Raw genomic sequence first — 27,042 nt, forward strand, 5'->3', positions numbered from 1 at the left:
AGCTGTAACAGTGGAGTTTTGCTAAAAGCTGAAAGATGGTGATGTTTGCTTTCACAGTGTGTGTGTGTGTGTGTGTGTGTGTGTGTGTGTGTGTGTGTGTGTGTGTGTGTGTGTGTGTGTGTGTGTGTGTGTGTGTGTGTGTGTGTGTGTGTGTGTGTGTGTGTGTGTGTGTGTGTGTGTGTGTGTGAGAGTCGGGCCCTATGAACAACCCGGAGCCGGTTAAACTGCAGTTATTATTCTGTTGTTGACGTTTGTGTTCGGGGGAGTCAAGAAGCAAGTTCAGGGAGTGACTTTTAATAACAAATAACACAAGGAACAAAACAAGAAACACAAGTTGCGTACAGACATGAAACAACGGAACAGAAACTATAACGCCTAGGGAAAGAACCAAAGGGAGTGACATATATAGGGAAGGTGATCAGACAGGTGATTGAATCCAGGTGAGTCTGATGCGGCGCTGATCTGGGTATCGATGGTGACAGGTGTGCGCAATAATGAGCAGCCTGACAACCTCGAGTGCTGGAGAGGGAGTATATGTAACTGTAACCCCTCCCTGACACGCGTGCAGGACACCGACCAGAGGGTCGGTCCCGAGGACCAGGCACCGGTCGCTTATGGTGAGGCGCGGGAACCTGTCGAACCGGCTGAGGCACGGGAACCTGACTAGGATCCCCTGCTTGCTTTCTACTATCTCTCTTGTGTCTCTGTGTGTTGAGACCTGCCAGCCTTGGAGTTCACTTCACAGACTCTAAATGCGAACTAGGAATGACACCTCTACCCACACAAAACGACTGGCCGCATCAGTCCGCATCAGGCTGCGTTCAGAACAACTGTTCACCTGCGTCCGAAGCTCCGAACACTCTCTGCTCCGTTCGGGAACACGACTGTACCCTACCCAAGACAAGTCCCCGCTCTTTCTTTCTCAAAGACTGGAGCGATGGATTCATTTTTGACAATTACTGCTGCCCTTCTACTAGTTGGGTTTCTATCTTCGACTGCTTCCAGGCAGTTCGACACTGGTAAGTTGTTCAGAAACATATTCTGCTGTTGTTTCTTCTCCCAGTGTGTGTCTTTATCCAACACATCCGCTACCAGAGGCCTTTCAAAAGTTACGAGGTACGCTGCGTACTTCTTTGAGCCACCTGATAATTTCCTCCCTAGACGCTCAATGGAAAGATGAGGCTATTCGTGTGAAATTCTTTGCAAATTTAAATTACTGTATGACTGAATTTGAATACAATATGGTGCACTTATCATAGCCCGTGAATATGCTACAATGCTCTGCACTTGTAGCGTACAACAGAACATTACATAGAATTCTTTCTATGCGTCTCCCGACCTGTCTACTGGAATGTTTTGTATAGCCTACTGTACATCGTTGCAGATGCTGAAAGGCTGCTGCTACCTGTCACTGGTTAAATTCAGAAAGGAACAGCAAGTCCATTTTCTTATGACAAATGTGTATAAATTATTCAATATAGGCTACTGTAATAATATCCAATCATTGTAATATAAAGTCGGCAAATAATGCAATATTGTCCAAGGTATCGGGTTGACAGTGGGCCAGAGTCATTGGCTGTTATTTATTTCATTCCTTATGAATGGGTTGAGTTGGCTACATTGTAATACAACGTGGACTCCCCACAGTGACATTGGATTCCCTCCTTCCAGAATATGAACTTGAAGCCTTCCTTGTTATACACAGTCAGACGCTGAGACATCGACATGCCAACTTCAATTTATCTTCCGTATTCAGACTGAAAAACACAAATAAACACTGCAGAGAAATTACACAAATACCATGCAACTGTATTCTTGTATTCCGTTTCAAAACATTTTTTTACCCCATTTATCCCCAATTTCATTGGTAGTTACACCTGGTGACCATGTCAGGAGTCGCTAGTGTGCAATGGGACAAGGACATCCCTATCGGCCAAGCACTTCCCTGCTGGGCTAATTGTGACTTTTAATAATAAATAACACAAGGACCAAAACAAGAAACACGAGTTGTGTACAGACATGAAACAACGGAACAGAAACTATAACGCCTAGGGAAAGAACCAAAGGGAGTGATATATATAGGGAAGGTAATCAGGCAGGTGATTGAGTCCAGGTGAGTCTGATGAGGCTATTTGAATCAGCTGTGTAGTGCTAGGGCATAAACCAAAACATGTACCCAGGGGGGCCCCAGGACCGAGTTTGGGGAAAACCCTGCAGTAGGGCATTTCCATCGAAAAGGACCCATGAGCACCAACATGTGAGGTTTATAGGAGCATATCACATTGGGTGTTAAATCAGAGCTAAAAGTCTATATGAAAGGCATAGATGCATTTTTCCATCTTAAAAATTAGGCATAAGTAAAGGCATTGATTTCTGGATAAACAGATGGAAAAGGGGTCTTAGAAAACATCTACCAGAAAAATTCTTAAAAAGGTTTCAGAAATACAACAAAACAAAACAAAAATCATAACTGCAAGGCCAGCTGAATATCTTTGAGTGCATGTATGGCCATTCCCGTTGCCGACAGGTGTATAAAATAGACAAACATTGGCAGTAGAATGGCCCGTACTGAAAAGTTCAGTGATTTTCAACGTGGCACTGTTATTTGATGCTACCTTTCCATCAAGTCAGTTCATCAAATTTCTGCCCTGCTAGAGCTCCCCCGGTCAACTGTAAGTGCTGTTATTGTGAAGTGGAATAGTCTAGGAGCAACAACGTCTCAGCCACGAAGTGGTAGGCTACAAAAGCTCACAGAACGGGACCGCCGAGTGCTGAAATCATCTGTCCTCGGTTGCAACACTAATTACCGAGTTCCAAACTGTCTCTGGAAGCCACGTCTGAACAATAACTCTTCGTCGGGAGCTGGGTTGGGTTTCCATGGCCGAGCAGCCTCACACAAGCCTAAGATCACCATGCGCAATGCGACGCGTTGGCTGGAGTGGTGTAAATCTCGCTGCCATTGGACTCTGGAGCAGTGGAAACGTGTTCTCTGGAGTGATTAATCACGCTTCACCATCGGGCAGTCTGGCGGATGAATCTGGGTTTGGCGGGTACCAGGAGAACACCACCTGCCCGAATGCATAATGGTCTGGGGCTGTTTTTTATGGGTCGGGCTAGGCCCCTTAGTTCTAGTGAAGGAAAACCTTAACGCTACAGCATACAATTACATTCTAGACAATTCTGTGCTGCCAACATTGTGTCAACACTTTGGGGAAGGCTCTCTCCTGTTTGAACATGACAATGCCCCAGTGAACAAAGTGAGGTCCATACAGAAGTGGTTTGTCGAGATTGGTGTGGAAGAACTTGCCTGGCCTGCACAGACCCCTGACCTCAACCCCCTCGAACACCTTTGAGATGAATTGGAACGCCTACTGTGAGCCAGGACTAATCGCCTGACATCAGTGCCCAACTTCACTAATGCTCTTCAGTCCCCACAGCAATGTTCCAACATCTAGTGGAAAGCCTTCCCAGAAGAGTGGAGGCTGTTATAGCAGCAACGTGGGGACCAATTATATATTAATGCCCATGATTTTGGAATGAGATGTTTTGACGAGCAGGTGCCCACATACTCACTGTATATAGACTTTTTGTTTTATTTTGTTCTACTGTATTATTGACTTTATGTTTTGTTTATTCCATGTGTAACTCTGTGTTGTTGTATGTGTCGAATTGCTACGCTTTATCTTGGCCAGGTCGCAATTGCAAATGAGAACTTGTTCTCAACTAGCCTACCTGGTTAAATAAAGGTGAAATTAAATAAATACCTTTGGCCATGTAGTGTATTTTTCTGCATCACATCATTAGGCTCGGACAGTTTACTGTTGAAATTGAACCCTAACCCTTGCAGGGGTGCATGCTACGCCACTGTCTATGACTATACGTTATAGTTATACTTATCATTATATTTATCGTTAATGAGCTCGAGGAGAACAGAGGAGTTGATTCTGATTCGATAACCCTCACAGCTATCCTCCAATCACAACGATTATTCAAATATTGTAACTCTTCACTTTTTTCTTCTTCACAGAACAGGTTGGTATCCGGTTGCTAAGCAACTGTTTTTTGTTTGTACAGTACATGCAACACCAGCCTGTCAAAAGTTGTAAGTGCTAGCTCATGTCATAAATTCTCCAACTCAATACATACTGCAATTCCAACCACAAAATGTAAGCCTCAAAATACAACAACTTTCCTAGCTAACAGCTAGCTACATGTTTGTTTTTTACTTTGTTATAATTCAAATTTTGTTTTTGAGGCTCCACATGTTGTCATGGAAAATATTCATATTATTTCCAACTACGAACCCCACCTGCATATAGAACGCGGAGGCCAGTCTCTCTGGCAATGACATTTATCTTTGATTTATTTCAACTTTATTTAACTAGGCAAGTCAGTTAAGAACAAATTCTTATTTACAATCATGGCCTACACAGGCTAAACCCAGTCAATGCTGGGCCAATTGTGCAACGCCCTATGGGACTCCCAATCACGGCCAGATGTGATTCAGCATGGATTTGAATCAGGGACTGTAGGGATGCCTCTTGCACTGAGATGCAATGCCTTAGACCCCTGCACCACTCGGGAGCCCTGGAGAGAAAAAGAGTGGAATGTTAGCTAAAAAGACTGGTACCCAGACTAGAGACATTCAATCCCCTCCTGGATCAAGATCCCTGTTGCCTAAATTGCTTTGTGAGTCCCAAAAAATGCATAAAATAACACCCCTTGTGTGCACTTCCGGTGTAGGTGTTTGACAAAGGAATATCTGAGGAAAACGGAAGGCGACTGAACTGTCAGAAATAAGGCCTGGTGAAAACACGATGTGGTTATCCAGGCAGGATATTAGGGGCAAAATGTCATGGCGTTTGGAAATGATTGAACAGGAGCATTAGGTTTGCCATTACTTATCTTGTGCTGTGAAGTCTCCATAGCGATGTAGAGATGCGTGATCGAACTTGTAAGACTGAGCTAATGTGACATGTTAGGAGTGCTCTCTGATCAGAGAGAGCATCTGACTTGCTGCATATGAAGCAACAGCATGACGTTCTGACATCAACTGCATTTAGATGAAAAATCATATAAAGTAGAGGAGTTTGGATTAGTGTCAATATGTGTGGTGTGTGGAGTATATGTGCTTGTGCTCCTTTGTGTGTACGTGTGTGTATGCTAGCCTAGCGGTTAAGACCGGAGTGAGGAGAGTGAGTGTCTAGTATTTTGGATTTTCTTCCAGTGACTCTCCTAGCTGTCTCTGTGAGAGCAGCAGAATTTGGCAACCAAATGGCTTTCTCCTGCTACCTAAGTCTACCATATCTGGCAACGTGACCCCTCGCTCCTACTCTGACTCCTGCTGTGTCAGGCAACCTCAACACTCTCTCTCGCTCTCCCCTGCTCCTGCTCCGAGACCCATCCTGGGCCAGGTTAACAGCAGAACACAGCTTAGTTCACAGAGCCTACACTCTGTCAGGAGCATTGCAGAGCAGACAGCCAGATACATTACTGGCCTGGAGAGGAGGTGTGTGTGTGTGGCCAACAGCGCACAGTGTGGTAACCGATAAACGGTCCACGCTAGGTTGTAACTGTTTGTGTAATGTTTTTTTCTCCCACTCTGGCAAGCAAGCTACAAAACAGACACGGATTAATGGGCTTTGTGATGACTTCTCAAGTTTCTGGCTCAAGTTGTGTGTGTGTAGAGGAAGGGTCTAGGCCCTAAGACATCCAGTGACTTCATAAACTCCCCATGTTCCTGCTCAGGTTTTAAAGGGGTCACCACACAACGCTAAGACCCGGGGGTCTCATGTCCTCACCCCTGACTCCCCTTTCCCCGTAGTCTCCCTACTTTCTCCCCTGTCCAACCCAAGTGTTGCCTCCTCTCCCCCCTCTTTCGCCCTTCTCTCTCCCCCTCTCTCCTACTTTCTCCCCCCCTCATCCTTCCTCTCCTCCATCCTTTTCGCTCTCTACCCCCCTACAGCCCAGGTGTTGCCTCGTCCCCCCATCTCCTCACTCTTCCCTGGGTCTGTATCTAGTTAGGTCCCGTAACTGCCGCCCATGCACCATATGTTTTGACTGGGTTATGTCACAGTTTGCGTCCTGACTGACTGTTTGAGTAGGATGGGGATGGGGATGGGGATGGGGATGGGGATGGGGATGGGGATGGGGATGGGGATGGGGATGGGGATGGGGATGGAGATGGGGATGGGGATGGGGATGGAGATGGATGGATGGGGATGGGGATGGGGATGGGGATGGGGATGGGGATAGAGATGGAGATGGATATGGGGATGGAGATGGGGATGGGGATGGGGATATGGGGATGGAGATGGGGATGGAGATGGATATGGGGATGGAGATGGGGATGGAGATGCGGATGGAGATGGAGATGGATATGGGGATGGAGATGGGGATGGGTAAATACCTTTGGTTATCAATGCAATTATCATTGCATTTTACTTGATAGCTACCTACACAAATAGCTAGCTAGAACAAAGTGTTAATAAGATAAATTCATTTAAAAAGATTAAAAGCAATACCAATAAGTTATCCAGTAGGCATCTATGGGGATGGAGATGGGAATGGAGATGGATATGGGGATGGAGATGGGGATGGAGATGGAGATGGGGATGGAGATGGGAATGGGGATGGGGTTGGGAATGGAGATGGGGATGGAGATGGGGGTGGAGATGGAGATGGGGATGGAGATGGGGATGGAGATGGAGGAAATAGGGTGCCATTTGGGACATAGCCGATGATGGGGCTGTAGGGGCTGGGTCCTCTTTGAGGATAACAGTGAGGCCGTCGGGGGGGATATGTGACCATGTGTTGGCAGGAGGAGGGAGGGATAGAGATAGAGAGGTAGATGGAGACAGACGGAGGGACACAATGCATGCGTGACTGCGTGCGCGTGTTTAACCTATCTTGCTCAGCACAGGGAGTGTCAGGAGGTTATAGACTTCATATGTGGCCCTTGTGGTCCTTTTTTTGGAGGGGGGGCACTCTAACCTCTTAGCCACGGATGGGCTTCAGTGCAGCAGACACTGGTGAACCACTGAATGTATGTGGAGCGGTGTGCTTGTTTGTGTGTGTGTTTGTGCGCCTCTCGTCTCCTTCCTCTCCTCTCCTATGTATATTCAGGGCATACCCCGGCCCATATGTTGCCCTCATAAGTCTTTGATGGAAAGCCAGAAGATGTTCACTTCAACAGGGAAACAAAACACACGAACTAAACTAACACCAATATCTTTCCAGATAGAAGTCCGCTAGCCTCCAGTCCATGTGGTGTTTGTTTACAACACACAACAAAGAGAGACCGGAGCCTTTTATCACTGTTGTGCAGCACGTGTCAGGTGATGCAGTTACAGTATGGAATTCACAACTAAATGTTTGCCAGGTGGATATCTTATGAAGTTTAGTTCTAAAATGTGCTAAGTGCTCTGCAGTTGTTAATCTGTTTTGCAAATTTAATTTTTTTTGCGAAATCAAGATTTTCTTGGTAACAGCAGAGAATTCCCTCCTGGATCATCAGCTCTGTTGTGTAATATTTGTCTTGTGCGTGCAGCAAACTGTGAGTAGCACTTTTGAGTTACTTGTGTAACTTTATTAGCTGGGACGTCTGTCCTGCGAATAGTTTAGGTCAGAGACTATATAAAATATTTGCAGTGCACTCGTTAGCATTTAGTTAGCATTCTCTACGAGATTTGACATGTACTTGTTAGCATTGCTAGCCTTCGGATTACAGCGGTTTGAAAAAAAGAGCCCCATTTGTTCAGTGCCGATATTACTGAATATCCCAAGGTGGCACAAGGTCAGTATGAAGGTATGACAGTCTGGATACCGCCCAAGCCTAGCTGGGAGATCAGGCTGGGCATTACTAGCAGCTTAGTACTATAATATGCTAGGATCTAATTGCTATCCTATCCCTAGCCTGTCTTGTTGTCTCATGCGCTAACCTAGGGGAATCAGGCCATCAGGGCTGTTAGCAATGCTAACAATGTGTTTGCGTGAATGGAGACAGAAGTATTGGGGCTTGGAGAGGTTGTGTTAGGACTTATGAAAGGCAAAGAGTTTAAGGGTGGAGAAGGAGGAAGAGAAGAGAGAGACATGGGAAATTGAGAGATATATAGAAACAGAGAGAGGGAGACCGAGACAGAGCAGATATTATAGCGAAAGAGAGAGTATGAGTGCTCCCTATTTGCCTACATTCCCAGTACTCTGCAGCATGCCCTGACTTGCGACGGCTGCCCGAAGTTCAGTGGAACACTCATATTTATTTGGCTGAAAGTGAGTTCAGTTTGGCTGGAAGTAGGAAACTTTGGTCTGTGTTATGTGGCTTAGCGTCCGGCCGCTGGCCCAGTAGCTACTTCCTGTTGACCCCTGGGTGGTGCCCTGCAGAGGTCAGGTTACGGCCCGACGCCCTGGGACAGGCTACCATTGCAACCACAGACCCAGACGGACGGAGCCTTATTGTACACTGTCCTGATCGGGATTATTATTACTATTATTACCAAGCCTGATTCTAGATGAGCTGTAGCTGTGAATGTTTTTTTTTTGCATGTTCCACAGAGGATTTCAAAAGCTTCTGTGTGTTTGATCAGGAGCCCTTTTACTGTCTGTCTGTCTGTCTGTCTGTCTGTCTGTCTGTCTGTCTGTCTGTCTGTCTGTCTGTCTGTCTGTCTGTCTGTCTGTCTGTCTGTCTGTCTGTCTGTCTGTCTGTCTGTCTGTCTGTCTGTCTGTCTGTACGTACGTCTGTCCGTCTGTCTGTCGTCTGTCTGTACGTCTGTCCGTCTGTCCGTCTGTCCGTCTGTCTGTCGTCTGTCTGTCTGTCTGTCGTCTGTCCGTCTGTACGTCTGTCTGTCTGTACGTCTGTCCGTCTGTACGTCTGTCTGTCTGTACGTCTGTCTGTCTGTACGTCTGTCTGTCTGTACGTCTGTCCGTCTGTCTGTCTGTCTGTACGTCTGTCTGTCTGTCTGTACGTCTGTACGTCTGTCCGTCTGTCCGTCTGTCCGTCTGTACCTCTGTCCGTCTGTACGTCTGTCCGTCTGTACATCTGTCTGTCTGTACGTCTGTCCGTCTGTCTGTCTGTACGTCTGTCTGTCTGTACGTCTGTCTGTCTGTACGTCTGTCCGTCTGTCTGTCTGTACGTCTGTCCGTCTGTACGTCTGTCCGTCTGTACGTCTGTCTGTCTGTACGTCTGTCCGTCTGTCTGTCTGTCTGTCTGTCTGTCTGTCTGTCTGTCTGTCTGTACGTCTGTCTGTCTGTACGTCTGTCTGTCTGTACGTCTGTCCGTCTGTACGTCTGTCTGTACGTCTGTCCGTCTGTACGTCTGTCCGTCTGTACGTCTGTCTGCACGTCTGTCCGTCTGTACGTCTGTCTGTACGTCTGTCCGTCTGTCTGTCTGTACGTCTGTCTGTCTGTACGTCTGTCTGTCTGTACGTCTGTCTGTCTGTACGTCTGTCCGTCTGTCTGTCTGTACGTCTGTCCGTCTGTACGTCTGTCCGTCTGTACGTCTGTCTGTCTGTACGTCTGTCCGTCTGTACGTCTGTCTGTACGTCTGTCTGTCTGTATGTCTGTCTGTACGTCTGTCTGTACGTCTGTACTTCTGTCTGCCTCATTCTCTCTCTCACTCTCTGTTATTCTGTCTTTCTCTGTTCTTACTCCTTTCCATCTCTTTCTCTTTCACCTTGTGCAAGCCACCCCTGTCATCTTCTCATGTGTCAGAAAGTCTCTGCAAGTCTTTGCATCTCACTTCTTTTCCATTTTTCTTTCCCTTACCGCCCTTCCTCCCTCTTTCTTTCCCTCCCCGCCCTGTGTCAGAGTCAGATTCGCTTTCTGCCAGAGGCCCTGTCCTGTCTCATCTCTTAACGTCAGAGACACTTCGTCGGATGAGGAGGCGAATGGGGCAGCTATCCTCTATCTAGGTAGTAGATTGGGGACTTGACAGATGTGATGATTATGTAAAGCGTGTTGTGAGAAGAGAGAAAAGAAAGAGGGCCCCAAACAAGGTGGTTTTATGTTCACTGTGTCACTCAGTCTGGCCTGATCCGGCAAGGCAGCTTTCTCCTCTGCTCTACTCCCCTCTTCTCCTTTCTCCTCTTCTCCTCTACATAGAATTAAGCTGTCAAGCATCTGCTTGGTTCAACACTCTGTGTGTTTTTGTGTGCGCGCACGTGCATGTGTGTGTGTGTGTCCTATGCTCAACTGCCAAGACCGGAGGACATAAACAATGTTTTGGTGATTGGGAGTGTATTCGTTGTTCTTTTTTTCTGTCTCTGCTGCCAGCTATGACTTTGCTTGGGACATTTTCGTGTTAAACGTAGGTCAAGATCAATCAGGGATGTTTTGTGCCTGGAGATGTCCAATTTCAACTGTACTTCACTGTCCTGACCCTTTAGAACTTGATCTATACTGTGGTTGCGCAATACATCAACATCTCTGCACTGCATTCTCTCTTTCCCTCTCTCTCTCTCTCTCTCTCTTCTCTCTCTCTCTCTCTCTCTCTTATTCTCCTCTCTCTCTATCTCTGTCATTCTCTCTCTCTCTCTCTCTCTCTCTCTCTCTCTCTCTCTCTCTCTCTCTCTCTCTCTCTCTCTCTCTCTCTCTCTCTCTCTCTCTTATTCTCCTCTCCCTCTATCTCTGTCATTCTATCTCTCTCTCTCTCTCTCTCTCTCTCTCTCTCTCTCTCTCTCTCTCTCTCTCTCTCTCTCTCTCTCTCTCTCTCTCTCTCTCTCTCTCTCTCTCTCTCTCTCTCTCTCTCTCTCTCTCTCTCTCTCTCTCTCTCTCTCTCTCTCTCTCTCTCTCTCTCTCTCAGTCTTATTCTCCTCTCCCTCTATCTCTGTCATTCTATCTCTCTCTCTCCCTCTCTCTCTCTCTCTCTCTCTCTCTCTCTCTCTCTCTCTCTCTCTCTCTCTCTCTCTCTCTCTCTCTCTCTCTCTCTCTCTCTCTCTCTCTCTCTCTCTCTCTCTCTCTCTCTTCCACTCCTCCTCCATCCCTCTCTTATTTGAATGCCATTATGCACGAGCAGCGTTTGTCACCTCATCGGCCCAGTCTTCTTATGTACCTTGACATTTTGCTTCAGCATTCGGAGCCTCTCCTCTCATCTCCCACTGACATTCTCTCCGGGCCCCGCCAATCCCTACGGGCCCTGGTCAAAAATAGTGCACAAATGGAGGGAATAGGGTTCCATTGGCAACACAGCCTCTGTTATAGGCCATCAAACTGAACACACTTTGAGACGTGGCGTGCGCAGCACAGGGTAAATGCAGATACGCAAAGAACAGTAATGGCCATATAGCAGCATACATGCCCCGTGCTTTCAGAGAATTCTATCAACTCTCTACAGCAAACAATTGTATTTCATTATTGAAATGCAATTTTATTCATCTGAGTGGAATTTTAAAGTACATTTGGTTAGGATTGGAAGCCCCTGAAGGGGAAGTGTGTTTCGATGCATTGGAGAATTACACAAAATAATGAGTTTTTGTGCCTAAGCTTTTGGAATCATATAATGAGTTTAAATCCAAATGCACTGTTATCAGCTGTGGGCGTGTAGATATGAGGAGAACACACATTGCTATTCTAACTGAGTCAGTGCTCTGATAGGTCGCTGTTAGTAATGTATTCCAATTCTTCCTAGTGTGTCAGGAGAAAAACTTGATATTATGTGAGACACTGTGGTTCTATATTCCCGGTAAAAAAAAAAATTAAAAATGGTGTTTGCTTTGCTTGCTTCCCCTTTTAGAATACTATTAATAAATATTTCATATAGTTGTATTATTAAGGGCAAATGAACTGTTTACTTTTCTCTCTGGTGTAAACGTATAACATGGTTCCAACATCATAACCCACTGGAGATTGGGAGCTTATTCAAAATAATCACCAGACCAGCACCGAATCCCAACCATGCATTTTTGTGATAGTTCCAGTTTTGAGGGCCGAAAACCAATCATACATTGTCAGGATATAGAATTGCAATTGCTACTGTGTGTGAGACTGAGGCATGACCTGTATGTGTTGGTGTTTGTCTATGCACGTGCAAGTGTGTGTGTGTGTGGGGGGGGGGGGGGGGGGGGGGGGCATGACCTGTCCTGTGAACTCCAGTCTTTTTATACAAGGGTTGTGTTTGGTCCTCAGCTGGTGACCACAACTATAGTAAGCCACTTTTGACCAGGGTCCATATAGGGCTCTGGTCAAAGGTACTGTGTAGGGAAAAGGATGCCATTAGGGAGGCAGACAGACAGCTAGCTAAATCAAGGCCTCTTGTCCTGTCAGGTCAGGTTTCAAACCCATTGACAGAGATTCAGTGCGCTGCAATGGGATATCACTGGCTCACAGCTAAACGGCTTACAGGGTAAGACCTGGGTCGTAAAACCAGGTCCTGGAACCAAGATGTTCCTGTGGGTCTCCAAGGTCCACTTCCATAAATCACTGTGTCTGTTGAGTTCACACATAACTTAGATTCAGTAGATAGATATAGATATTGTAATGCAATCCCCCTTCCCACAATCCACTTAACTCTGACTAGTCCACTTAGCTAAGTCATGTCTATGTTCAGTGTACTCAGTGGTGTCCTCTCCCTGTCCTTGTTATATCTCGCACACTTCTGTGTCCAATCCACTACTACGTCAACTCCCTGTCTGTCCTGTACTCTCCTTGCCTTGTTCACATCTGTATCCTGTCCATTTAGCTGTGTCCACTCCCTATGTTGTACAGATGTGCAGACATTGTCTTGTTATCTCCCATGTCCTGTCTACTACTTATCCCTGTCCACTTGGCCTGTCTACAGATCCCTGCTGTCCAATGTCAGTGGGTGTTCCCTGCTTCTGCAGGAGGGGAAAGGTGACAATTTGCTTCTTCGGCCACAAAATGCCTGCTGGACCTAGATCAAGCCAAGCCAAGTTGAGGCACTGGCCCCTGCTGGAGGGAAATTGCTCTCCATTTATTTAGAGAGCCTGGGATTTAATTTGGTGTGTGTGTGTGTGTGTGTGTGTGTGTGTGTGTGTGTGTGTGTGTGTGTGTGTGTGTGTGTGTGTGTGTGTGTGTGTGTGTGTGTGTGTGTGTGTGTGTGTGTGTGTGTGTGTGTGTGTGTGTGTGTGTGTATTTAGAGAGGCTGAGCCTGTCATTCCTCAGCAGCAGGGCTGGAACAGAGAGCAAGCTACGTCCCAAATGGTACCCTATTCCTAATATAGCACACTACATTTGACCAGGGTCCATAGAGATCTGGTCAAAAGTATACCACTTGTAGGGAATAGGGTGCCATTTGGGACACATCCCTAGTGTTCTTGAGGTGAATACATCCAACCTCTCTGAGATGAACAACAAGTAGGTTGAACGTGTGTGTGTGTGTGTGTGTGTGTGTGTGTGTGTGTGTGTGTGTGTGTGTGTGTGTGTGTGTGTGTGTGTGTGTGTGTGTGTGTGTGTATTTAGAGAGGCTGAGCCTGTCATTCCTCAGCAGCAGGGCTGGAACAGAGAGCAAGCTACGTCCCAAATGGTACCCTATTCCTAATATAGCACACTACATTTGACCAGGGTCCATAGAGATCTGGTCAAAAGTATACCACTTGTAGGGAATAGGGTGCCATTTGGGACACATCCCTAGTGTTCTTGAGGTGAATACATCCAACCTCTCTGAGATGAACAACAAGTAGGTTGAACGTGTGTGTGTGTGTGTGTGTGTGTGTGTGTGTGTGTGTGTGTGTGTGTGTGTGTGTGTGTGTGTGTGTGTGTGTGTGTGTGTGTGTGTGTGTGTGTGTGTGTGTGTGTGTGTGTGTGTGTGTGTGTGTGTTTCCAAATATCCCCAGTGTCAAATAGTCAGTTTGTGGCACCATCACCGTTCCCAGCGCCGACCGAGCAACCAGGGGCGGTCACACGCGGCCGATGCCATGAAACTAGATCCTCAATAGATCCCTGTAATGGATCCTCTTTCCCAGGCATGGTAGTGGGACTGGGATGCCCTCTCGCTACCTTTGACCGGAGACATCTGATTCTCTGTACAGAGGAGCTTCCTAGAGCCACACAGACCACAGTGAAACATACACTCACACACAGACCACAGTGAAACATACACTCACAGACAAACCGCAGTGATAAGGATTCACTTTCACAAGTCAGGACCAGACATTGGAGATGGCCTGGTAAACACAAAAGAAAGGGGGCTAAAAAGGCTGGTGATGATCTCTGGTTTAGTTCCTTCATGTGTTGTGTTTAGGGTTGCAAAGGGAGGGTATAATACTGGAAACTTTACAAGTTTATATTTCAAGGATTTTATGTAATCTGTCACAAGACATCTAGTGGCCCTTTTGGGTACTTCAGATGATCACAGGTATCTGTAATGACCTCTGGCCCTCTGTGTGGCCTTATGACATGTAAAATATATGAAATAATTACATTTACATTTACATTTAAGTCATTTAGCAGACGCTCTTATCCAGAGCGACTTACAAATTGGTGCATTCACCTTATGACATCCAGTGGAACAACCACTTTACAATAGTGCATCTAAATATTTTAAGGGGGAGGGGGTGAGAAGGATTACTTTATCCTATCCTAGGTATTCCTTAAAGAGGTGGGGTTTCAGGTGTCTCCGGAAGGTGGTGATTGACTCCGCTGTCCTTGCGTCGTGAGGGAGTTTGTTCCACCATTGGGGAGCCAGAGCAGCGAACAGTTTTGACTGAGCTGAGCGGGAACTGTACTTCCTCAGTGGTAGGGAGGCGAGCAGGCCAGAGGTGGATGAACGCAGTGCCCTTATTTGGGTGTAGGGCCTGATCAGAGCCTGGAGGTACTGAGGTGCCGTTCCCCTCACAGCTCCGTAGGCAAGCACCATGGTCTTGTAGCGGATGCGAGCTTCAACTGGAAGCCAGTGGAGAGAGCGGAGGAGTGGGGTGACGTGAGAGAACTTGGGAAGGTTGAACACTAGACGGGCTGCGGCGTTCTGGATGAGTTGTAGGGGTTTAATGGCACAGGCAGGGAGCCCAGCCAACAGCGAGTTGCAGTAATCCAGACGGGAGATGACAAGTGCCTGGATTAGGACCTGCGCCGCTTCCTGTGTGAGGCAGGGTCGTACTCTGCGGATGTTGTAGAGCATGAACCTACAGGAACGGGCCACCGCCTTGATGTTAGTTGAGAACGACAGTTTGTTGTCCAGGATCACGCCAAGGTTCTTAGCGCTCTGGGAGGAGGACACAATGGAGTTGTCAACCGTGATGGCGAGATCATGGAACGGGCAGTCCTTCCCGGGAGGAAGAGCAGCTCCGTCTTGCCGAAGTTCAGCTTGAGGTGGTGATCCGTCATCCACACTGATATGTCTGCCAGACATGCAGAGATGCGATTCGCCACCTGGTCATCAGAAGGGGGAAAGGAGAAGATTAATTGTGTGTCATCTGCATAGCAATGATAGGAGAGACCATGTGAGGTTATGACAGAGCCAAGTGACTTGGTGTATAGCGAGAATAGGAGAGGGCCTAGAACAGAGCCCTGGGGGACACCAGTGGTGAGAGCGCGTGGTGAGGAGACAGATTCTCGCCACGCCACCTGGTAGGAGCGACCTGTCAGGTAGGACGCAATCCAAGCGTGGGCCGCGCCGGAGATGCCCAACTCGGAGAGGGTGGAGAGGAGGATCTGATGGTTCACAGTATCGAAGGCAGCCGATAGGTCTAGAAGGATGAGAGCAGAGGAGAGAGAGTTAGCTTTAGGATGATTTTTAAATAAAACATTTAATGACAAAGCTGTGAAACATTATCCTACATATAAACCAATTTAGTGAATACTATTGGTGTTTAATATGAGTGTCTCAAATTGAAATATTCTTTATATTTTTTACACACTTATTTATTTGACTATGTCAATATGTACAGTTGAAGTCAGAGGTTTACATACACTTAGGTTGGAGTCATTAAAACTTGTTCTTCAACCACTCCACAAATGTCTTGTTAACAAACTATAGTTTTGGCAAGTCGGTTAGGACATCTACTTTGTGCATGACACAAGTAATTGTTTACAGACAGATTATTTCAGATATAATTCACTGTATTACAATTCCAGTGGTTCAGAAGTTTACATACACTAAGTTAACTGTGCCTTTAATAAACAGCTTGGAAAATTCCTGGAAATGATGTCATGGCTTTAGAAGCTTCTGATAGGCCAATTTACATAATTTGAGTCAATTGGAGGTGTACCTGTGGATGTATTTCATCCACAAGTCTGGTTCATCCTTGGGAGCAATTTCCAAACGCCTGAAAGTACCACGTTCATCTGTACAAACAATAAACACCATGGGACCACGCAGCCATCATACCGATCAGGAAGGAGATGCATTCTGTCTCCTAGAGATGAACGTACTTTGGTGCAAAAAGTGCAAATCAACCTTGTAAAGATGTTGGAGGAAACAGTTACAAAAGTATCTATATCCACAGTTAAACGAGTCCTATATCGACATAACCTGAAATTTCGCTCAGCATGGAAGAAGCCACTGCTCCAAAACCGCCATAAAAAAGCCAGACTACAGTTTGCAACTGCACATGGGGACAAAGATTGTACTTTTTGGAGAAATGTCCTCTCGTCTGATAAAAACAAAAATACAACTGTTTGGCCATTATGACCATCGTTATGTTTGGAGGAAAAATGGGGGGGTTGCAAGCCGAAGAACACCATTCCAACCGTGAAGCACGGGGGTGGCAGTATCATGTTGTGGGGTGCTTTGCTGCAGTAGGGACTGGTGCACTTCACAAAATAGATGGCATCATGAGGAAGGAAAATTATGTGGATATATTGAAGCAACATCTCAAGGCATCAGTTAAAGCTTGGTCGTAAATGGGTCTTCCAAATGGACAATAACCCCAACGATACTTCAAGGACATTAAAGTCAAGGTATTGGAGTGGCCATCACAAAGCCTTGACCTCAATCCCATTGAAAATTTGTGGGCAGAACTGAAAAGCGTGTGCGAGCAAGGAGGCCTACAAACCTGACTCAGTTACATGAGCTGTGTTATGAAGAATGGGCCAAAATTCACCCAACGTTTTGGGGGAAGCTTCTGGAAGGTTACCCGAAACGTTTGACCCAAATTAAGCAATTTAAAGGCAATGCTACCAAATACTAATTGAGTATATGTAAACTTCTGACCCACTGGGAATGTGATGAAAGAAATAAAAGCTGAAATAAATAATTCTCTCTACTATTATTCTGACATTTCACATTCTTAAAACATTCTTAAAACATAGTGGTGATCGTAACTGACCGAAGACAGGGAATTTTTATCAGGAGTTTAAATGTATTTGGCTAAGGTGTATGTAAATTTCCGACTTCAACTGTATTTTTTGTAAATGTTTTGGCGTCAAACTGGTGGCAGTTGTGAAAAAAGTCAGTAGTTAGAAGAGTTGTAGAGTTAATATAAAATAATGCCATTGTTGATTAGGTGCTTTTTTTCATGAATTAGGCTATTGTCTCTTGAACCATATGTTCTGTCTACTGGAAACTCATGGACAATACGGACACAGAAATGAATACTATGTATGAATCCATTTTTTAAAGTTACGCAAATATGATTGATTGCCATAGATTTTCTGTTAATTTCCCAGATTAGATTCCGATAACTGGTAAATGACCTGTAGCTTTGCAACCCTAAGTTGTGTGGAAGCTTTTGTGCATTGGTTTTTGTGTCCTGGTGTTGTGTGTTTTGTTCACGGGTTATCTGTCGGTCTTTTGTCCTTTTAATATGGTGGTATTGCACCCTTCGCTCGTTGGCTGACCGGGGCAAACAGGAAGATAAAACATCAGGCATTAAATGCATTTAGAGAAAATCAAAGAAATCAAAGTACAGATGAATGTGTTTTGTTGTGGTCCTTTTTATAAAATGTTTCAGATAAGGGGGAATTTAGTGTGGAGAGAGATAAGAGTGACATTTCGGACCGCTCTCTCACCATCATAGCAAAGTTTCTCTCGTTTTTTTCTCAGATCCAATTGGAGTAGAAGCAATATGTGACGATGCAGTCGGAGGAATGCAGAAGGGACAGCCAAGACTTCCATCTGTAGTTTACAAAGATCGGCAAAACAAACATGCAGGGCTTTTTTCTGATGTGCTTGCCACTCACACTCTACTAGCTCCATGCTGCTAGAAAAGAGTCATTGGAGGCAGATGGGGCATGTTTGTGTTCCACGTGGACCCGCTGCTCCCACAACACTCTGACGAAGCGTTCTAAAACGAATAGTTCTTGAACTTGGAACATTAAGTTCTAGAACTATGGAGCTATAGGAACACGGGGTTCTAAAACTATGGAGCTAGAAAAACTCTTGAGTTCTACATGGCTCTAGAATTCTCCAGGTTTCTTAAGTGCAGCTATGAAGTGCAGTCTATGTAATGTTGTCATATGCCCAAAGGGTGAACAAAATCCAATGTTGGTCTTTTCCAATTACGCCTAATCAAAACACATGACTCAAAGCCTTACTTAGACGTTTTGATCAAATTATGTCAAATTTCCAGCCGGCACTTCATCCCACTTCTGATCTCATCTGAAGAACAATTATTCCAAAGTAAGCCCATTGGCTATAGAACTCACAAGCTGATTTTATATTATTTCACTGTGGCGAGTTGGCACTCGGCCGGATGTTGGGTTATTGCAGATGTTCCAATCATTGCTACCCAGAATGCCAAGCTGGCATTACGACGTCCTCCTTACTACTTCCACTTCGGTTCTCAAACTGTCAAACTTCTTACGACAACATATTGGGAAGTTCACCGTAATTCTCTCTTTCCCCCTTCGGTTTTGCGTGGTTACATTAAATCTTCATTGCTTCTCTTTCATTCGACATCAATAACGTTCTTATAATATTGTATATTAATATCTGTATTAGTGTTATCGTTACATGTTCTTGAGGAAACAGTAGTGCTGAGCGATTACTGCGTTTTGAGGTCGTTTTGGTTTGATTATATAAAAATAACTTTTTGGGGTTTAGATTTTCTTTTTAAACATGAAATGCACTATGCATAATGTGGGTTGAATGCGGTAACAACACAGAATAAAACAATGAATTAACGTCCCATGATGGTAGTGACTGTCCATTACTGCTTCTGTCAATTATTAATCATAGTTTATTCACATTACTTTTATTTAAAAAATTCAGGTGTTTTGTATATTACATTTGTTTTATTTGATGACTTTATTATTTCATTCAGCTGTCATCAAGGCAAAGGGTGGCTACTTTGAATAATCTCAAATATAAAATATAAAATAACACTTTTCTGGTTACTACATGATTCCATGTGTGTTATTTCATAGTTTTGATGTCTTCACTATAATTCTACAATGTAGAAAATAGTAAAAATTAAGAAAAACCCTTGAATGAGTAGGTGTGTCCAAACTTTTAACTGGTACTGTAAGTGATTAAATTGTTTTTTGAGAGCACTTGAATGCCAGGTCACACTTGACTCACCTCAGTTCAGGCCCTCTATTTATCCTCCCAGTCCGGCCCCATCTTCCTTTGGGCCTGTAATCAAGCAGGGGCCCAGAAAGAGAGAGGAAAGGAGAAGGAGGGAGATGAGGGAGAAAAGAGAGAGAGGTAAGGAGGGGGTCTTTGTTTTGAAACACACCTGTTTTCGATCGTCCTGTTTGTGCTCATGTTGGCTGGCATGTCTGGTATGTTAATTACATGTGGTTTGGGGTAAGGAGGCTCTGGCTTTGAGCTGTTTCAGGGGCATGTGTGTGCAGCTATTAGCCGCTCTCTGTTCTCTCTCTCTCTCCCTCTTTCACTCACTCACTTCACTCACTTAGTTAAATAAAGGTTAAATAAATAAATAAAAAATAACTTGCTCATTCTCTCTCTTTGTGAGGTGTGTTCGCGATGTTGCAGTGAGGCTTTGGCTAGAGTAAGAGGGATTTGGGAGATCCCTGGAGATAGATGAAAGTGTCTCTGATAGGGAGGAAGGAGAGTTGAAGTTCACAAAGATACCTGTGGGACCTCACATTTTGGATACACATTCAAGCTTATGGATCAATGTGTTTGCATTTCTACTGTAACATTTTATTGTTTGAAGCTAATGACGGATTGACTTGCTGTTTTTTGCTTTCATTCAGAATGCCAGGAAATGAACAACAAGTCACCCTAATGTTCTGTACTGTAGATACCACAGGCTTACAGTTAAGCAATAAGGCCCGAGGGGGGTGTGGCATTTGGCCAATATACCACGGCCAAGGGCTGTTCTTAGGCACGACGCAACGTGGAGACAGCCCTTAGCCGTGGTATTTTGGCCATATACCACAAACCCCCCGAGGTGCCTTATTGCTATTATAAACTGGTTACCAATGTGATTAGAGCAGTATAACACATTTTTTGTCATACCCATAGTATACTGTCTGATATACCATGGCTGTCAGCCAATCAGCTTTCAGGGCTCAAACCACCCAGTTTATAATGAATTATTTAGCACAATGATTGCTGCCTTTGAAAGTCTGGAACACGCTGGTCAGCCTAGATTAGAATGACTGACACACACACAGTGGGCGGACATCCTTTGGGGAATTACACTGGCAGTACAGTCAAGAGTGGGTGAGAATAAATGAATGACATGGGCACAATGACATACTCCACTGGGAAGTTGGAACAATGCAGTCTGTGTGTCTGAGTACCCCCGTCCTCCACATTGGATGCAACTTAAAACACTGTCGCCATCGCTGCTCGGCTGATTAAAATTGCACCCGTCTGAAGAGTAGAAGGAGAGAGGAAGGGAGAGAGAGAGAGAGAGAGAGAGAGAGAGAGAGAGAGAGAATGCTGTGGTTATTAGAGACAGATTAATGCATGTTCTGTCACTGCATCTGCGTATCACACATCTCTGAGGCTGCCTCTGAAATGGCACCCTATTCCCTATATAGTGCACCCCTATGTGCCCTGGTCAAAAGTAGTGCACTGTGAAGGGAATAGGGTGCCATTTTGGGATGTAGCCTGAGTGTTATTTAGTGTAGGGATAATTTTACTCCCTCTTTTTTTATATATCAAAAGAATGGAATAGGAGAAGAATAGAGGAAGAGAAGAAGAGAAGAGAAAACCCCAATGCAGTTCTTGAACAGACTTTAGCAACAGTGGGCTGCCATGTCCCATATCACAGCCATAGATCCCAAAGCTAGCCAATCCCCGATAGTACTAAGAACCCATATGCGTGTGTGTGCGTGTGGTTGTGTTTGTGTGTTCATTACCTTCCTTCCTAGCAGACAAATTAAACAGGCCCGTTTTTTTTCTCTCTCTAAGCCCTACATTGGTTGTTTGTTTGCTGGTATAGGGGCCCAGCACGTAACTGCACCACAGAGCTCATCTGGAATGGCATTTGGAGCTCTGAGCTGAGACCTGGCTGGTCTGGTGTATGTTAGCTAGACGCTTGCTAGCTTTGTCTTTGTTTGCTGTACATTTTTTATGAGCCTTGGCTTGGTGGGTCATAACATAACAATAGGTAATCAAATCAACCAGGTGTTACTTCACTGGAGCAACATGGAGAGAATGAGGGTTTTGAAGAAAGCAGTTCTAACAATAAATAAAGAGTTTTCTATCTCTCGCGTTTTTGTGCTCTGCCACTACTTCTCCTTTTGTTTCATTCTCACTGCCTCATTTTTTTCTGTGTCTAATTCTCTCTTCTCTCATCCTATCTCTCTGTTTTTCTCTTTCCCATTGACTCTTTCTTTCACCGTGTCTTCTTTGCTCTCTGTACACCCGCTTAATTTACGGTTTGGTTTATGATTTCAGATGGATCTTTCCTTAACGCCCTAATAGTGTACCTTGGAACAGAGCAACTTCACCGAGCTTCTCTCTCTCGGTCTCCCTCCCTCTCTCCTGCTCTGTCCCGGGGCCTCATTTATACAAATGTTCTTAGGTGTATACTTGAACTTAGTCGTAAGGTCATTACCGACGGTGTGCTTACTTTCGATTCATAAAAGATACTAAGAAGTATCTTATAAAGTATTCATAAAAGATACTAAGAAGCCCATTTGTAACTTACGTACCTGTGATCTATAAATCTCAAATGAACTTGAAATGGACGCCACCTGAATGTGCCTTACAGGCTGACTACACTGCTCGCGTTGCAAAATACATTTAGAAATCTGTTATTCAATTATTGCACCCACACTGCTCGTGCGCACCAATTAGCGCCTGTGTTGCCAAGGGCTAAAATAGAAATCAGTTCTATTTTTGACGCAGATCGCGTTGCAAGTTCCGCCTCTCCCATCTCCTCATTGGTTTATAGAAGCAGGTACCCACGTACCATCTCCTCATTGGTTATACCCACGTGGGTGACTGAAAGTCGAGCGAGGTCAGTGGCGGTAATGCACCTAATTTAGGAAAGCTGCCAATTGCAATATAAAGTGCAGAGAAGAAAAAGCATGGAAGGATGAGAGATGATGACTAGAAACTATTTGGTTGACCGTTTTACGCGTGGATTAATTGGCAGGTGTGTCCCCTCCACCAACGGAAGCTGTGTTGCAGCCATGCGCCCTCCACCCCGGGATAATGTGTGAGAGGCTTCCAAATCAGCAGGTGCCAGGAGTGAGGGGGAAGGTTTGGCCACAGGTGTTGAGGGTCCGTCCACATCTGTGTCCACGTCTACAGTTCGCGTGTTGACCGCCTCAGTCCTGCAAACCCAGAACGAGTTGAACACATTGGTTGGGCAGATTGTGACTGAAATCGGAAGAATTAGTCAGGGTTTTGATTCATTTACATAATGCAATTGTTGAACATTTTCCACAACATGAACATAGGTTTTTTTACCTATGCTTTGTATATTGTCTGGCATTCTGTTTCTTACCACCAATCTCTGTTTGAGCTGCCGCCTCCTTCTCATTGCGTCAGCCGGGGCAGGTGCTCCATTGGGTGGGGTGGTTAGGAGGCTCTTGGGGGTCCATTCTAATCTCCGCATCCATTTCAATACCATCTCTCAGGGCCAGTATGATGCGTGTCACCTTTGATTGGGGAGGGAAGCCATTCATTCTTAAAACAGGCCAACATTTGATATTTAGGCTTGAAATTGCACACCCCAATGTTCTTGTCAAACAAACTTGCACTGCTAATAGGCCCTACAGTTACTGAGATGTCTCCTTGAAATCTGTTCGCATTTTGTTGCAGTGCTAGTGGAAATGATAGGAATCAGCTGATTCCATTCGTTTACACTAGCAATGCTGCAAAATGAACAAGCTTCAAAGGGATCTCAGTAACCGTAGGGCCAAAATAAAAACTTTTTTCAGCTATTTGGCCAGATATTTGGGTGTGCAATTTCAATAAAATGCTAAATATAAAATGTTGGTATATGTTGCTTTAAGTTGACCCATTTTAAAACTAAATTAAAGTTTTGCATTTTTATGAAATGAAATGACCTTCTCTGGCTTGTAGAGGAGTTTTCCGCCTGATGCATCAAGGCAACGTGGCCCTTCAGCAATCGGACGGTGCGCTCCACAACCGTCCTTGTTCTGCCGTGCGCCAAAATGCAGCGCATTTCCTTTGCTGTTCGGGGATCGGCAAAGGGAGCAAGAAGCCACTTTTTCAGTGGATAGCCCCGATCACCTAATAGGGTAAAACCGTCAGTGTTAGACGCTGGCCACTTGGAGCACACATTGAGGAGTTGCATACGGGTATCGCAGATGATCTGAACATTAAATGAATGGAAATTCTTCCTGTTGACATATACATGTTTATCTACAGGCGTAAGGTAAGATGCGTGCAGTCAACTGCACCTACAGTACGACCCCTGGGAAATGAAATGAGGGTGTAAATGGGAAACTAAATGGGGATCTCATGGACAATATGTGTAGAATCGCCTCGATCACTTGTGGCTGAATGATGGCTGTGATATATATACCCAACCTGTCATTCATTTCCCTCTGGAATGTCCCAGGAGTGAGGAATCCCAGAGTGGACAGTACTTGGACATATATGGATATGGCTTGATTTACAGAGTGTCTTCCTTTCCAGATTAGGGACTAAATCCGCGCACAAATCTAACAGAACATTTCTTGGGAGACGATAGACCATTGGACTTATAAGCCATGGATCATCGTGCGCAAAGTCGTTCCGGTCTCTGAAAACTCTCCCTTTCTAAAAGCACAGATTTTCAATGTCTTCCAGTAACGCCAGAACAGCCATGGTTACTTTTTTCTAATTTGACACACAATTTATAGAACATCGCATCCTGTTTTTAATTCAAAACACCTTGCGTCTGGCAGTTCATTCCTAACACCTTTAATTGATAATCCCTAACAAATTGTTCATAAAGCTAATGCAAAATTCACCACAGGTTTGGACGCATATGCGTCCCAAACTGCAATACCCCTACATAACCAGTAGGAAAATCACTTACGTCAAGTCTAGACTTTGAGTAGAGATAAGATCATTTCCACGTCAATGTAAGGTTTTATAAATAACTACTTAGATGTGCTATTCTGCGTAATCATACTTAAAATCAAAATTGATTGTAAGTCCGTTTTATAAATGCGGCCCCTGGCTGCGGCCCCATGTTGTTTCACTGAGACCCTCTCTCTCTCTCTCTCTCTCTCTCTCTCTCTCTCTCTCTCTCTCTCTCTCTCTCTCTCTCTCTCTCTCTCTCTCACTCACTCACTCACTCACTCACACACTCACACTCACTCCCCTCACCTCTCTCCCCCTAACCTCATCTCCACCTTGTTTACTCTGGTGTCAGAATTGGTTTAGAGTGAGTTCACCGGGAGCATGTGTTGAGTATGGGGAATGGTGTAGCAGGATGGACATATCCTCCTCTATATTTGTTTAACCTGCTAACCTTGTCTACTTAGTCCACTTAGAGACCTGGGACATGGCAGATTAACTAGCTTGAGATACAGTAATGGAGAGAGACAGGCAGAGGTGAAGTGTGTGTGTGTGTGTGTGTGTGTGTGTGTGTGTGTGTGTGTGTGTGTGTGTGTGTGTGTGTGTGTGTGTGTGTGTGTGTGTGTGTGTGTGTGTGTGTGTGTGTGTGTGTGTGTGTGTGTGTGTGTGTGTGTGTGTGTGTGTGTGTGTGTGTAATAGCAGGTGAGGAAATGAATACCCTTTCAATCATGTTTGGAAAATATGCCTTCATTTTCATATTTGTCTTTGTCTCACTGAAACTGTTGGCATTTCGTCCTCACACATGTCAGGTCCTTCCTTTCCACTTTTGTTTCAACGTCCTCCTTCAGGTCATAGTCAGTGTATAAGTCCCATCTTTCACTTCCTCATCCCCCCCATTCACCCAAAGTGTGCACTTGACTTCCACACTTTCTCGCATGGATTTGACAATCGGGACGCGTCACCCAGACCAAGCTGTACCCTCAGTCCATCTGTGCTGCTGTGTTCTGTCAAACATCATTCCAAACCCCTGTGGTGATTGTTTTAAAGGTAGATACTTTATCACCTTTAATCTATTTTCTGATAGATTCTCCAACATCAGTCAAATACTTTAATTGAAGGCCAAATAGCAGCTTGAGGCAACTTTTGTTTCTTTAAGCTTTTCTTTCGATCGGCATGTTGTATCCCGACAAGAGAGAGAGAGAGAGAGAACTGAAGGCTACACTCATCTCTTCCCATTACGGGGTGAGTAGAAGTAAATAATGAGGAGCACGTTAGAACGAGAAGCAGCCACATTTTATAGATGCTACTGATTCCATTTTGGCAAGGATTCCCCTGGACTTGTGGGTAGGTAGGTGAGGTGGTGGCCTGGGGGTGTGTGTGTGTGTGTGTGTGTGTGTGTGTGTGAGGGGTATTCGGGGTAGTGCTGAAGCTATTTTAGGGCTAAATTGGGTTTCCATGGTTTTATTGCTCCCTTACTCAGGTCACTAACAAAACAGAAGGACAATGGCTCTAAAGGAAACGAGTCATTATATTGGAGGAAGACATTGGGGTAGTGAAGGGGCATCTCTCACTTATGTGGGAATAAGACTCTCTTCAATGATGTTGTAGCAAGTCTATCTTTTTCATCCAGGTTCACACTTTTGTTGACCCTTGCAAGGATGAGAGCATCTTGCCTGTTTAGTCACAGTTGAAACCTGTTTAGTCTAGACCACTGATATCCCATAGTGGAATACTGTATCTAAAACACCTCATGGGATATACGTTACTGTACTTGCATAAAACTTCACAGCCCTGCAGTATACCTGTAAAAATATGTTTTCCCCCTCTGCCATGCGGTGCCTTCCTCAAATCAAATTCTATTTGTCACGCGCTTCATAAACAGGGAAGTGTGGACTGAAGGCCTCTGCATGCTTCCCAGCCTAAACAGTTTGGGATGGTTGGTGCATATGTTATGACGACATTTTGTGACGTTTTTGTTAGTTTTGGTCCTCAGCAATGACTCCATGCCTGGGGTCCTAACGCGACTCCAGTCGTGCTTGAGAGATTGAGTCTGACGAGTAGAGAAGCTTTGTCTTCTCCTTTCCCTAGCAGTTGAAATTCAATAATAGGAAATCAACCTAGCTTGTGAACAAAACAATGTAAATAGTATTTTGTTTCAAGTAAATTAGACCAACTTGTATGTCTGTGCACTGTGCTTATAAAAAATGAATCTTTAAGCTCTTCACATGTGCACAGCCCCCCAGCCAGGCATTGTTGCAGCGCAATGTGGAATAGGCTATGTAGGTTTCATAGTTCTTTGACCCAATTTACCAGCTATGGAAAATACTTTGAAGAACAGCTAATGTAGAATTTATTTGACTAGAAATGTGATCATACTTGACTATTTTTATTCACAAATGCAAGTGAAATGCTCGCATTGTGGAGGCCTGACCATCTGCCAACCTGGCTGGTGAAATAGATATCTTTACCCACCAATGCCAAAATCTACTTGCATTTGCAGGCGGGCGGGTGTTTTTAACCAGAGACTAATCGTTTTCATTCAATTTTTTTCACTTGAGAACCGGGCATACGCATGTTAGAACGGGCATACGCATGTTGATTTTTGTCCATCCACACCAGACGCGATCAGGACATGCAGGTTGAAATATCAAAAAGAACTCAATTTTTTCAATCAAAGACTCAAATGTAAACTCTTACTGACAGTTGTGGCTCTTTTGCGTGATGTATAGTTGTCTCTACCTTCTTGC

General features: G+C 44.8%; 1 protein-coding gene across 1 annotated transcript in view; it reads left to right on the plus strand.

The window, feature by feature from the left end:
* The first annotated feature begins 348 nt into the window (after window positions 1-348).
* LOC124034033 (kremen protein 1-like) overlaps window positions 349-27,042 on the plus strand; it is a 116,061-nt gene continuing 89,367 nt past the window's right edge. Inside the window, 1 exon segment of the mRNA XM_046346717.1 lies at window positions 349-1,019. Within this exon segment, the coding sequence (XP_046202673.1) occupies window positions 938-1,019 (82 nt within the window). The 5' untranslated portion in view covers window positions 349-937.

This window comes from Oncorhynchus gorbuscha, linkage group LG04, assembly GCF_021184085.1.
Source record: "Oncorhynchus gorbuscha isolate QuinsamMale2020 ecotype Even-year linkage group LG04, OgorEven_v1.0, whole genome shotgun sequence".
Taxonomy (NCBI): domain Eukaryota; kingdom Metazoa; phylum Chordata; class Actinopteri; order Salmoniformes; family Salmonidae; genus Oncorhynchus; species Oncorhynchus gorbuscha.